Source organism: Crassostrea angulata, chromosome 3, assembly GCF_025612915.1.
Source record: "Crassostrea angulata isolate pt1a10 chromosome 3, ASM2561291v2, whole genome shotgun sequence".
NCBI classification, from domain to species: Eukaryota; Metazoa; Mollusca; class Bivalvia; order Ostreida; family Ostreidae; genus Magallana; species Magallana angulata.
Window position 1 is genome coordinate 12,811,404 of NC_069113.1, and position 15,490 is coordinate 12,826,893.

The 15,490-nt window shown below is 32.9% G+C and overlaps 1 protein-coding gene across 1 annotated transcript; it reads left to right on the top strand.

The window, feature by feature from the left end:
* Positions 1-223: 223 nt before the first annotated feature.
* LOC128175403 (uncharacterized) lies at positions 224-9,170 on the top strand. The gene is made up of 4 exons (XM_052841006.1): positions 224-506; positions 3,135-3,318; positions 7,024-7,148; positions 7,811-9,170. Exons 1-4 carry the CDS (start codon positions 452-454, stop codon positions 7,903-7,905), a joined length of 459 nt encoding a protein of 152 aa, XP_052696966.1. The 5' UTR covers positions 224-451; the 3' UTR covers positions 7,906-9,170.
* Positions 9,171-15,490: the final 6,320 nt, after the last annotated feature.

Sequence of the window (15,490 nt, forward strand, 5' to 3'; positions counted from 1 at the left end):
AGAAAATGTTATTATAACGTAAAAAACCCCACACAGATTCACGTTGTAATAACGTTTTTAAAAATGTTTTCGTAACATTTCTACAACGTTTTTAAAACGTTGTGAAAACGTTGTTGTGTTAACTGGGTAGGTAAACGTGCGAGCTACCTAAAGAACAATTGTTCTGGTTTTATTACAGACGTAATAGTCAAATCGAACGGACTCTGAACCTAAAATTGGCTTGAGGTGTGGTGATTAGGCTTATTTATCTTTAATACCTTGTACATCAATGGTATCTTGAATTTTGACACTTTCAGAAAATTGTCTCTACATTCCATGTCCCTGGTCGGTTCGTAGAATCTGCGTAGTTTCGTTATCCTGACGTTTTATATAAAGCCTCGCTGTGAATTTCGTGCAACTCTCCGAAGCGGAGCTTATAGACAAAGACCCAACAACTGACGAGGAACCAGACATGGATAGTTCTCCAACAATGCTCATATTTTTTATCACAATCGTCTCATTCTTTGGTAAGTAAATTTATGTTTAAATATTGTACAGAGTGTGAGTAACGCTTTACATATAATGAATTTGCGCCGCGCTCGCTTGTTTGTGAGATGTATAGCACACCCCTGCGAATGTGTTCGGAATGTTTCCTTTATCGTTGTTAAGTATGTAATAAATCCAGAGGTGCTCGAATGAAAGTTCACGAGAACTTCACCCAGATTTGTTCAGTTCCTGTGAAACGAGCGGAAGTAAAAGTGTTAGAATAATATTATTAAAATACCTAAGTACTGGTCGTTTTTCATATCATATCCTAATTGGATTTATAATAAAACATGAACATCTTTTAAAATGTATGTCATATTTCACCATCTAGGGGTTATTTATATTAAACGATAATATTCAGAACAGAGTTATCGTTCGTGTTCAACCACGTGTAGAGTGGTTGAAAATATAAACATTGGGTTGCTTAATAAAATCATAGCAATGTTTGATGTTTTATGGTGTGCAATTCCATGTTTTTTTAGAAAAATAATGAGTGTCTATTTTGCATAAAAACTTGCTAAGATTGTAGATGTAGTCATTCCATGGTCATTTACATGAATACGCTGTAAGTATGTAACTTTTCAACAAAGTTTGAATAAATTGTATTTTTTTCATGATCACTTGTTTCTAAACGTTATTTGAAATGTAAAGAACAAATTTAACGACCATGTGTCAGCTTCGGAAATGCCAACCTTGGATATTACGAGTATCGGTTATAACAAGAAAAAAAATTATGTTCCCAGCATCTCGTTATAGAGGGAAGCCACTGTATATTTATTTCTGAGCTACTGAAATTTGAAAATAAAATAAAAAATTTTCCCTCGGATCGAAAATTTAAACACGTCAGTGAGATGGCAAATGAACATGTCTTAAATTTTAAAGATGACCTTAAAAGTGTTTTAAAAACAGAAATGTCTCGATCCTCTGATGCAATATTGAACCAGATTAGATTAAAATTTAGAATGCATGTCTGAAATGATAAGGGGTTATCTACACTGGCAGGGTCAACCATATTTCTTAGTATGATCGATATTATCAGACAGGTTAACAAATATTAATCAATCTTTTTGTAAACAGGTAACTTTTAAAAGATACCAATCATTAATAAGTAGATTTTTCCAAATATTAAACCAGTTGTTGGAATAATGATAAACCTTAATTGCTACTTTAAAAAAGATGGAAAATTTGGATGTACGTCTGTCAAGCAGGGGAATATTATGTATATATGATACGACTTCGAGGGCGACATACCAGAATACAAATATTCTGATATTACACTCACCCAAGAAGACAATACAATACATTTTTAAAAAATCAAAATCAAATATGTTTAAGAAAATAATTATTATACCCCCCGCAAACGAAGTTTAGGGGGGTATATAGGATTCACCTTGTCCGTCTGTCCGTCCGTCTGTCTCTGCAATCGTGTCCGGTCCATATCTTTCTTATGGAGAAACATTGGAATTTCTTACTTCACACAAAGATTGCTTATGACCTAAGGGTGTGTCATGACCTTGACCCATGGTCATTAGGTCAAGGTCACTGGCAGAAAAAATACAAAATTCGTGTCTGGTCCATATCTTTCTTATGGAGAATTATTGGAAGTTCTTACTTCACACAAAGATTGCTTATGACCTAAGGGTGTGTCATGACCTTGACCCAAGGTCATTCAGGCAAGGTCAAGGTCACTGGCAAAAAAAATACAAAATTTGTGTTCGGTCCATATCTTTCTTATTGAGAATGATTATGGAAGTTCTAACTTCACACAAAGATTGCTTATGACCTAAGGGTGTGTCATGACCTTGACCCAAGGTCACTCAGGCAAGGTCAAGGTCACTGGCAATAAAAATCCAAAAATTTGTGTCCGGTCCATATCTTTCTTATGGAGAATTATTGGAAGTTCTTACTTCACACAAAGATTGCTTATGACCTAAGGGTGTGTCATGACCTTGACCCGAAGTCATTCGGGCAAGGTCAAGGTCAATGGCAGAAAAAAGTGCAAAATTTGTGTCCGGTCATTATCTTTCTTATGGAGAAGCTTTGAATGTTCTTACTTCACACAAATATTGCTTATGACCAACAGTTTTAAAAAAATAGAGCAGTTGTTATTTATAGAAAGTGGATGGTGAAATAGATTCATCCAATATTTTCTATAATTGGAAAAATACATGCATAAGATTTTTATCTTAGCGGGGGGTATCAATTGTGAGCTTTCTCACAATACCTTTAGTTTCATTAACAAGTGTATTTTTTAAAATTAAAATTATTAATGCATCTTAAAAATCAATATTTGTCGATCAGTGCTTTCAATAAGATTATTAGTAGATAATTTTTCATTTAAACAATTAGTTAAGTAATTTCTCTAAATAGCAGACACTGTCCTGACATTTTTATTTTCGAGGAACTGTCTATTTTTACTTAGCTAAATTTCGAACTGTATTTCCTGTGTGATTCAGCAATTTTCAGAACTAGCTAGTAATAAAATTATCTCATTTGTGACAGAAGGGGAAAACTTATTCAAAAATGTTATATCAATAAATTATTTGGCAAACATATTGAATTGATGTTAATACATGTACGTTTATAGACAACATTTGTCTTTTGTTCAGGACTAGGGGAGTGCGGAGAATGCTGTCGTATACGTAACATCTTAACCTCTGACACTGATGAGGTTTGGTGCTCTGACTACTGCTGTATAAGCCTGGGAAACACCTACTGTTGTGACAGCAGATACCTGCAGGCTCCAGAGGAGGACCGACTCTCATTCTGTACTGACTGGTTCCATGTTTATGTGTAAGCCCACATTTATTCCAGTACAACTGTAAATGTAAACTTTGATTGAAACACAATGGCGACTGCCCAAAGGGTACCCTCATTGTACGGATAACTCCTCCTACAGTTTTGAAGATAGGAAGTTGTTCTTTTGCAGATCAATTGTACCTATATCAGAGGTGTGCATATTGCTAGGATTTTGATTTCTGAAAATGTAAGAAAGAAATACCAGCTCACGAACTTCGTCATTTTTTGGCAAAATATTGCATATGGGATGCCCTAGTTGTACAGATAACTCCTCCTACAGTTTTTAAGATAGGAAGTTGTTCTTTTGTAGATCAATTTTACCTATATCAGAGGTGTGCGTATTGCTAGGATTTTGATTTCTGATTTAAAAATGTATGAAAAAAATACCAGCTTTTGAACTCAGTCATTTTTTGGCAAATTTTTGCATATAGGTTACCCTCATTGTACGGATTACTCCTTCTACAGTTTTCAAGATAGGTTCTTTTGAAGATCAATTGTACATATATCAGAGGTGTGCATATTGCTAGGATTTTGATTTCTGATTATGAATGAAAAAAATACCAGCTTACGAACTTAGCCATTTTTGGGCAAAATATTGCATATAGGGTACTCCATTTCACTGGATACGGTAGGTAGTGTTTATCAATTCAGGGTTGACATTGATTATGGATACAGTTCACATAAAAGAAAACCTCGTTTGCTATCACATTGACAGCTTTTCACTTGTTTAATTTTATGATTATACATACTTTCATAGTGTACGGATCATATCTTGTGAATTGTGAGTCCTATAGGACCATCAAACTCAATCAGATTCATTTTGGGGGAGAGTGAGTAGTGACTCAAAAGTAGGTCACTGGCCTCATTTAGGAATTTTTATAGCTATGATTACTGAAAAAGTGTCATTCATGTCTTATGAACATACCTAATAGTCTAATACTACAATAAGTACTATTTTCTACTATAACAAATTTGTTTCTGGCAATCCTTTGTTAAACCAATTTCAAATTCTAGGGATATTTTAGACAAAAGTGCTATGTCTTGATATTGCCTGTTCTATTTAGGAGGGTACCTATTGTTGTATTGATTTGGATAGTGATGTATTGATATTGCCTATTCTATTTAGGTGGGTACCTATTGTTGTTTTGATTGGGATAGTGATTTATTGATATTGCTATGTAGGTTGGTACCTATTGTTGTATTGATTGGGATAGTGATGTATTCATATTGCCTGTTCTATTTAGGAGGGTATCTATTGTTGTATTGATTGGGATAGTGATGTATTCATACTGTCCTGTTCTATTTAGGAGGGTATCTATTGTTGTATTGATTTGGATAGTGATGTATTCATATTGCCTATTCTGTGTAGGTGGGTACCTATTGTTGTATTGATTGGGATAGTGTTTTATTGATATTGCCTTTTCTATGTAGGTGGGTACCTATTGTTGTTTTGATTGGGATAGTGTTGTATTGATATTGCCTGTTCTATGAAGGTGGGAACCTATTGTTGTATTGATTGGGATAGTGATGTATTGATATTGCCTGTTCTATGTAGGTGGGTACCTATTGTTGTATTGATTGGGATAATGATGTATTGATATTGCCTGTTCTATGTAAGTGGGTACCTATTGTTGTATTGATTGGGATAGTAATGTATTGAAATTGCCTATTCTATTTAGGTGGGTACCTATTGTTGTATTGATTTGGATAGTGATGTATTGATATTGCCTATTCTATGTAGGTGGGTACCTATTGTTGTATTGATCGGGATAGTGATGTATTGATATTGCCTGTTCTATGTAGGTGAGTACCTATTGTTGATATGCTTGGGGCGAATTACATTGTAAAGTAATGCATTACATTACCATTACTTCATGAATTAGGGCATTATGTTACCATTACCATTACTTAATTTACTTGAAGTAATGCATTACATTACCATTACATGAGAAAAGTAATGCATTACCATTACCATTACTTTGTGAAAAGTCAATAAGTTTGAAAAGAGTGATTCAAAAGCTAAATAAAGTGTTTTTTTGTAAATGTTTCATAAATAAAACATGTTTAAACATATTTAACGTTACAGGTTCATGTTCACTATCAGGTTCAAATTTAATGACTTAATGTGCTGATGGACTTTATGATCAAAGTTTAACAGGTTTCATCTTTTAACTGCATTCTGTCGGATGTAAAAATCTAAGATACATGTATATAAGTATTCAGGTAATAATAGAAATCAAAGTACTGAAGAACTGACGGGAGTTGATTTTCTCGAGGTTTATTTATTTTAAAATCAATAATATGTTATTTTGCATGACAAGTACATGTAGTTTCTAATTTGTATTTGAATTACGCATATTTTTATAATATGAATTTTTTGACTTTTTCGACAAGAATGTCGAGAAACCCCCATATGAATCATGTTAAATAATATTTAAAGATAAAATTAATTCAATCAAATTATGTATCAATAATAGAAATTTTTCTTGAAAATTGTATTGATCCAAGCAATATTGAACTCTAGTCTCGTTCAACCAAATGCTCGGCTGACACCGTAAATCTCCGACAAGCAAGAGAGACTATCTGCTTGTCGGAGATTTACGGAGACAGCAGAGTGTCGAGTTGAACGAGACTACATTGAACTCTGGCGTAGGAATACATGTTTACGACTACAAAAATATTTAAATTGTTCGTACCATTTAAAATCTGACTATTTTCAAGGTATTTATAAATAAGTTTCCTTGAAAAACAATGCTTTGGCATACATTACATCGAATTTATCAATTATTTTCAAGAACTAAGTCTTGTCAGCAGCGATGATTTGTGCTGAGGTCGAAACACTGTTTCACTTTCCCTTTGTCTGAGTAACTGCATAAGAGAGTTGATTAAAATCAACTCCCAAAAATACATGAATCTTGTATTTTCTATCGATCTGTCCAAACTATTGTACTTAATACATGTATACAACAGAGAAAGAGAGAGAGAGTAAAATTATATTTTCAAATGGTTTATAATACTGGAAGTAATTTTTAAGCTTCAAGAGATCATGGTTGGACAGTGCATTCTTTGTAGTGCATTCATTTTTGCTTTTAAGGGTGTATGTCTGTTCTCCATTTTATGGAACACATGCAACCAATAGAAGGGTGGTGATTGGGGTGTTTAGCATGTAAACAATAGAATGTTTTGTTAATTAGAACAACACTGTGTACTGTTGACACGTTCTTCACTGTAAAGAATTCATTGAATGTACAACTAATTGAAGTACATTTTTCAAATGATTTGAAATTCTTAATAACAGCACTCTTAAAATGTTATGAAATTGTGTTAATATATAGCCAGTTATATTGACAATCTAAGAATGGATTTTTATTTTTTTTAACATGCTTAATCATACAACGAAAATATTTTTATCTCAAGAATTATTTATCTTCTTTAAAAACAATTTTTAATCAAATACAGTTTCAGTTATTCCATTCATCACGATTTTTCAAATAAACATGCATAGAAAAGCAAAGTAATATGCCATGTAATGCCAGCATTACACTAGATTTTTTTAAAGTAATACATTACCATTACTTGTAATGCTAAAATTGTGGCATTACACATTACTAGTAGCACATTACATTTAGCATTACCCCAAACCTGAATTTGTTGTATTGATTGGGATAGTGATGTATTGATATTGCTTATTCTATATAGGTGGGTACCTATTGTTGTATCGATTGGGATAGTGGTACTGTGCATCGGATGCTGCATCTGCTGTTGCCGAGCCTGCTTTGGCAGAAGATCGAGGGAGACCATCATTGTCCAGGGCGGACAGCCAGGTAAGATTAGTAATATTGAAATCGGGTTGGTTGGGGGGGGGAGAGGTTACCTTCTAAAGTGTACCCTCTTTAATGGTATTGTATATTTTCGTTATCAATTAATTGGTTAACTAGGGCCTAGGGCTTCGTTTTGCAAATAAACTTACGACAAAGTCATGAATATTTTCAGTCTAGTGAAATGATCTTTGACAATTTTTGTTTATATTAAATCATTTATTTACCTTTATTTTAATTTCTTTAGTTAAATTTTACAGCCATTTAATTCAGATATTGATTACGGTAGCTTGGTATTAATAAGCATTCATTAATTTGGTCGTAAATCGTAAGTTCTTTAGTAAAATACAGCCCTGCTCTGCAAGTACCTTATAGTGATCAGTTTGTCTGTAAGTCTAATTTCATTTGTCCAGAGCAGTTTTCTTTTCTCTTTGGCCAAATTGGTGTCAAACTTAACATATACCGGTATATGCCAGTGGGTAGAGGGTGTGCAGTGACCTTAAACAATTAACTTTTTTTTAATCCAAGAACATGGCAGAAAAACATTTCTGGAATAAAGTCCTCTTGAAATGATCTTATTTTTTCTCCATCCACATATTTATTGCAATAAATAGTTTAGGTAATGTTTAAAGAGCACAATAAAAAAAAAAGAAATTTTGCTTTTGCAGGTGGGACCACAGTGGTTGCCCAGCAACAAGCGACCATGATAAATCCTGTTGGTCACGCACCTTCTCCCTACAGCGCTGGATACAACCAGCCTTGAATGGTGGTCAAAGAACAACAAACAAGATTTCGTAGTCCGTTATCATGAACATTTTTTGCTCACCGAGACAAAGTCAAGGGGAGCTTATGCTATACCCCCAGTGTTGGCGTCGGCGTCCGGACCTGGTTAAAGTTTTTCTAGGCTATTGCTTGTCCTATCTTCACCAAACTTGCATGGATGATGCATCTGGACCAACTTATGGACTTGAAAGACTTGGATGCTGAATCTGGGTCCTAAATTTCAGATGCTGAAGGAGGTTAAGGATTTTGGAGCAGGTTAAAGTTTTTGTTGCAGGTGCCCTTTGATAGCAATATCTAAGTAAATCCTGGTCCTAACTTCACCAAACTTGCATGGATGGTGTGTCTTATGATACTGATGCACCAGACAGGCTTGAGTGCTGAATCTGAGCTATAGGTTTCGGAAGCTGGAGGAGGTTAAGGTTTTTGGAGCAGGTTAAAATTTTTTGTTGCAGGTGCCCTTTGATAGCAAAATCTAAGTTACTCCTGGTCCTAACTTCACCAAACTTGCATTGATAGTGTGTCTTATGATACTGATGCACCAGACAGGCTTGAGTGCTGCATCTGAGCTATAGGTTTCGGAAGCTGGAGGAGGGTAAGGTTTTTGGAGCAGGTTAAAATTTTTGTTGCAGGTGCCCTTTGATAGCAATATCTAAGTTACTGCTGGTCCGTACTTCATCAAACTTCCATGGATGGTGTGTCTTATGATACTGATGCACCAGACAGGCTTGAATGCTGAATCTGAGCTATAGGTTTCAGATGCTGGAGGAGGTTTAGTTTTTTGGAACGGGTCACATGTTTTATAGATGATAGCTTGCATAGTTGATTTAACTATATTATAAATGAAACGCAGCGGTTGCTTCAGATGCAGAGCCTGATCTCCATTATCAAGGATGCTAAAGAAATCTCCTACCTCACTAAAACCTGCTTGATTGAAAGATGTGGTTGTTGTTAAATGATATAACATGATTCCTATGATAAAGTATTGTATGATATGAAACACTATAATTGTTTAATATGATACAATATAATATCATATGTTATATTGTAAAAAGGTATATGTTACGATATGATATTGTATCAATATTTTTGATATTTTATGATATGATATTGTATCATGATATTATTCTGTATAGTATTGTATATTATGATACAATATTATATAATATTATATTGTATCTATAATATTGTATCATACGATATTGTATAATATGGTATCGGTTTCTGTAATATACAATTTTACACATGAAATTGTATTATATGATATTGTAATATATATTGTGGTATCATACGATATTGTATAATATGATACAATATGTATAATATGATATAAAATTATGTAATATTTTTTTATCACATGATATTGTATCATTTGATATGATACAATGTTGTATCAAATTATATTGTATCATATGATACAATATCATATTATGTATCAAATATTTTACAATATCATATAATACAATATCATACTATATTATATAATATAATACCATATGTTTCAATGTTATGATGTATTATATAATATGATATTGTATCATATAATACAATATTGTATTATATATAATGATGTTGTATTATGTGATCAGATACAATAAGGTTAAACACAATACAATGTCATTTCATATTTACAATATCATCTTAATTGTTTATTACAGTATTTTATTGCATTATGTGATATATATTATAAGTATGATAGGATGCAATGTTTAATTTTATATTATCATATTGATTAACATAATTATGAACATATGATTATCATATAATTTTTTAACAGATGATAAATGATTTTGTTTCAAAACAGAATCCATGAATATCCAAGATCATAAAGTATGATTTTCATATATGATAAAGGTGGTCTCATAAAGGCCATGCTTCATAAAGGTGATGCCTCGTCTCGGTGAGCTTTGTACTCTGTGATTACCTGTGTTTTAATATGTAATTTTTTGTCTAGAAATGTTGTTTTATGTCATGAAAAATATCATGGGAGTTTTTCTTCTTCATTTTTTGACATGTAAAAAAGCATTTAATATTTTTTCTTAATTTTTATCCTTTGGTATTCTGTTTATAGTGAAAGTTATGTAAAAATGTATATTATTATAATTTCTTCTTTTTATAGTCAGATGAACAAAGTGTGTTGAAACTTTTTTTCTTATAATAAAATGGGGTTTTTTTTATTTCAAGTTTTCATTTGTTATACATGAAGAATACTGTAGATTCCTAATTAAACGCGAGGAATTAATATCCGCGTAAAATCGCGAAAAGCACATCTCGCAAAAATTTTAAAATCTCGCTTTTATTTTTCGGATATATATTTGTTTATTCAAGAAACTATGATAAAAATTCGGCATTTGCGATTTTTAGCTCACCTGAGCTGAAAGCTCAAGTGAGCTATTCTGATCACTTTTTGTCCGTCGTCCGTCTGTCCGTCTTACCGTCTGTCTGTCCGTCTGTAAACTTTTTACATTTTGAACTTCTTCTCTAAAACCGCTTATCCAATTTCAACCAAATTTGGCACAAAGCATCCTTATGGGAGGGCGAATATAAATTGCAGATATAAAAGTCCGATCTGTATTCAAAGCGGAGAAAACCTTGAAACTGTAGAAAAAGGGGGGTGCATTTTTAAAAATCTTCTTCTCAAGAACTACTGATTCCAATTCAACGTGTTTAGCATAAATTATCCTTATGGGAAGGAAAATATAAATTGCAAAAATTAAGGTCTAATTCTGTTTCAAATCTGAGTTATTACGAAAATAATAATAAAGGAAAGGCGTGTTTCAATCAGTTTAATAGCCTCGGATTCGGCATCCGGTAAAATGGGTAGACAAGACTTGGCCTGGGCAAAACAAAAGATAAGCAGTTATTAATCTGCCAATCTCATTAAAATTTCAGGATATTTGATGGACCAGTATATTTGTATTTGCTGTAAATATTGCTGCAAAATAATGCGTATTTGGAATTGACGATTGCCGATCTGCCCCGGCTTTTATTTTGCCACGGCCCGGTTTTGCTTACCCATTTTACCAAGACTCGTATTCCATACTTCTAAAACAAGGTTCTTTGTTTAAAGCAGCCATGACATTATACGAAAAAGGGTCGATCTGACTATGATGAATTTGCTTGTTGTGCAACAGTTCGCGTATGAAGGGAAATTTTTGAAACATGAAAAATATATTGGTGCCGATTTTGTGAAGTAAATTGAGGCTAAATATTTCAATGCGTTGACAGTTTTCACACATGACGTTGATGTTAGCTTGTTCTGATTTTCGTTTCGTTTTCATTATTTATGCTTTGTAACCTGGAAACTGTCGTCTGTATTTCGTGATTTTTACGTATCAAATCAAACAGAGACTTCGGTAAATCAAACAGTTACGTAGACTCAACTGTAAAATAAATTGTGTTCTTTATTTGTTATACATGTAGTGCATGTTTCTTGTGTTTAATTGTTAACAATTTCTATTTACTAACCATTTTTGAGTGTTTGCTTCGAATTATAAGCAAGATACAGAGATTTGCTAACAATTCTATGTTTGTACACAGATCTTAAAAGCTAAAGATTAAATCAAAGTACTGATAGTATTGAAAAGCGCTAACCCAGTTTCTGTATGTATATAACTATGGGGCGCCGTTTTAATGTTTTTGAGGTATTTTCTGATATCAGAAAATGATTTTTTGATATCAAGAATTCGAATTTCTGATATCAGGAAATGATTTTTTGATATCAGAAATTCGAATTCTTGATATCAGAAAATACGATTCATTTTCTGATATCAAAAAATCGATTTTCTGATATCAAAAAATCATTTTTTGATATCAGAAATTCGATTTTTTGATATCAGAAAATGATTTTTGATATCAGAAATTGAAACAGATTTTTTGATATTAAGAATTATATTTTCTGATATCAGAAATTTAAAGAAAATGGCAAACAAATTTCACCTATTTAATGAATACTCCCTTGACCCAAAATTAAATTGCCGAACTACAGAGCCAGATTTGCATTTAAATATTTGTTGTCTCTTATTTATTTTAATGTAAAATTTAATAAGTGTTCTTGATAATTCTGGTCTTGTGTATTGAAAGCACTAACTGTACGCCTGTATAACTCTTTATATTATGCGAGGCCATTATTTTTCAAAGTTACAGCAAATCGCAAAGAAAGCAGTGTTGATCATTGTATATGTGGCAAAACTTGCCAGAATGAAACCAGGTTTAAAATAAGGCATTCATTATTATTCTTAAAAGACATCTACAGGCTTGAAACACATTTTCTTACAAATTACAAAAGTTGCATTACAGGGAGCATTCATTAAGTTGATAGTAATTTTATGTAAGTCTTATTTTCTGATATCAAAAAATAGATTTTCTGAAATCAGAAAAACGTGAATGATTTTTTGATATCAAAAAATGATTTTGTGATATCAAGAATTCGATTTTTTGATATCAAAAAATGATTTTCTGATATCAAGAATTCAATTTTTTGATATCAAGAAATGAACTTTAATTCTTGATATCAAAAAATCTATTTTTTGATATCAGAAAATAAGACTTACATAAAATTACTGTGATATCAGAAAATCTTTTTTGATATCAAGAATTCGAATTTGTGATATCAAAAAATGATTTTCTGATATCACAAAATAGGTTTTTTGATATCAAGAATTAATTTTTTGATATCTAAAATTCGAATTATTGATATCAAATATTTATTTTTTGATATCACAAAATACCTCAAAAATATTAAAACGGCGCCTCATATATAACAGATATATGTATATAGCATTTCAGCTTATATTCAGCACTATATTTCCTCATCACTGCATGACAGTCCCTGCAATGATGTATGTAAGCCCCGTACATTAATTTCACAATAACCCGTAAATTAGATTCACAATAGCCCGTGCAGTTATGTGCATAAACCCCTGAAACTGGTTCCCTAACCAGTTTAAATGATGTATACTTTTGCTTAGAGGGGGCGGTTATTCGATGCACCGGAAGTTGAAGTCTAACGACAATAAAGGGCTGAGCTATGCTTGGCGCTTTAAAAAGTAAAAAAATTGTCAATATTTATAACGAAAATTTTCAAAATCTGTTCTTCCAGAAACCAACTTATTGAATTGTAAACTTAACCTTTTTAGCTCACCTGAGAATGGGGGCCACAATGGGGGGTCGAAGTTTAACATGAATATATAGAGTAAATCTTTAGAAATCCTCTTCTCAGAAACTAATCGGCCAGGAAAGCTGAAACTTGTGTGGAAGCATCCTCAGGTAGGTAGATTCAAAGATGTGAAAATCATGACCCCTGGGGATAGGGTGGGGCCACAATGGAGGGTCGAAGTTTAACATATGAATATAAAAAGTAAATCTTTAAAAATCTTCTTCTCAGAAACTAATTGGCCAGGAAAGCTGACACTTGTGTGGATGCATCCTTATGTAGTGAAGATTCAAATTTGTGAAAATCATGACCCCCAGGGGTAGGTTTGGGCCACAATGGGAGATCGACGTTTTACATAGGAATATACACAGTTAATCTTTAAAAATCTTCTTCTCAGAAACTAATCAGCCAGGAAAGCTGACACTTGTGTGGATGCATCCTCAGGTAGTGTTAATTCAAAGTTGTAAAAATCATGACCCCCGAGGGTAGGGTTGGGCCACAATGGGGGATCGAAGTTTAACATAGGAATATATACAGTAAATCTTTAAAAATCTTCTTCTCAGTAACTAATTCGAAGGCAAAGCTGGAACTTGTGTGGAAGCATCCTCAGGTAGTGAAGATTCAAAGTTATGAAAATCATGACCCCTGGGGGTAGGTTGGGGCCACAATGGGGGATTGAAGTTAAACATATGATTATATACAGTAAATCTTTAAAAATCTTCTTCTCAGAAACTAATTAGCCAGGAAAGCTAAAACTTGTGTGGAGGCATCCTCAGTTAGTGTAGATTCAAATTTGTGCAAAGCATGACCCCTGGGGGTAGGTTTGGGCCACAATGGGAGGTCGATGTTTTACATAGGAATAAACAGAGTCATCTTTAAAAATCTTCTTCTCAGAAACTAATCAGCCAGGAAAGCTGGAACTTGTGTGAAAGCATCCTCAGGTAGTGTAGATTCAAAGTTGTGAAAATAATGATCCCCAGGGGTAGGGTGGGGCCACAATGGGGGGGGGGTCAAAGTTTAACAAAGGAATTTATAGGGTAAATCTTTAAAAATCTTCTCAGAAACTAATCAGCCAGATGATTCTTTATAATTGTTAAGACTTTGGCCCCAGGACAATTCTTTGGCCTCACGAGAAGATTGAGAGTTTACTGTACGTTTATATCCCATATATATATACTATTGTTAGGGATCTTTTTGAGAACTGCAATACTCAACACATGATATGACTATAAAATCATCCTGTTAGAAAAGGGACTAATGATTATAAACATAAGATTGAGAGTTTATTGTACGTTTATATCCCATATATATATATATAAACTATTGTTAGGGATCTTTTTGAGAACTGCAATACTCAACACGTGATATGACTATAAAATCATCCTGTTAGAAAAGGGACTAATGATTATAAACATAAGAATATCCAGGGGAAAATGGATTTTATTTATACAGGATTTACATGAATTATTGTATATTGTCCAGATAGTTTGTATTATGACTCCATTGAGCTGATTTTATCATACCTATTGTTCCTCAGGTGAGCGATGTGGCCCATGGGCCTCTTGTTTGTTCTCGCCATTTGATGGAAAACGGTTGAATCGCGGAATTAAGTACTAGCGTAAAATAAGGAATTTACAGTATATAGAACCATTTTAACAAGACTGTAGAGTTTCGGTTGGATATAACTTTCGGTTGGATATAACTATCTTTTTCTTGCATCAAGACAAGTTAAAAATGAGGCTGGCTCAATTGAAGTATACAAAGATTGTTGTCTCTGATCAAATGCCAGCCAAATCTTGTTGATTTCAAAAAGTCATGGCTAGTGGCCAACAAAGAAATAGAAAGGCCTACATCACATTGCTATTTGACAACACTATCCAAAGTCCCAGCTCCTATGGACATTTAAAGCCTATATACATGTAGTATGAATTAATTTGCTGAAATTGTTTTTTGACAGTTTATACAGTTTTATTTTAAAAGTTTCATTTAGAACAAATTTGGGGGTATGTATATGTTTATGCATGCACCAATCGAGTATGGCACGCCAAATTCACAAAAATGAGCTAAACATACATGTAGTTTCACAGTCGATAAACTAGGTTTATCGACTGTTAACGATCGTAAACTATAGTTACCAACGTTAATCTATATTTCACATCTGTAAACTATAGTTTGCGAATGCAAATCTATGATTTTCTGTCTGGTAATACACGTTAACAATAGCTTTTGCTGATAAATATAGATCCACATCTGTAAACTATATTTTACATTCGTAAACTATAGTTTAAAGTTGATAAATATAGTTTCACGATTGTGAAACTATATTTATCAGGTAAACTATGTTTTACAATCGTTAATTATAGTCTTCGGTTCTAAACTATAGTTAACTGTCATTTATACCATGCTTTACAAA

What these genes read in the sequence shown, in the direction of transcription:
- LOC128175403 (XM_052841006.1), top strand. Translation starts at nt 452, where the DNA reads ATGGATAGTTCTCCAACAATGCTCATATTTTTTATCACAATCGTCTCA. An exon ending in CACAATCGTCTCATTCTTTG is followed by an intron (nt 507 to 3,134) that starts GTAAGTAAATTT and finishes TCTTTTGTTCAG; the next exon opens with GACTAGGGGAGTGCGGAGAA. An exon ending in GACTGGTTCCATGTTTATGT is followed by an intron (nt 3,319 to 7,023) that starts GTAAGCCCACAT and finishes TATTCTATATAG; the next exon opens with GTGGGTACCTATTGTTGTAT.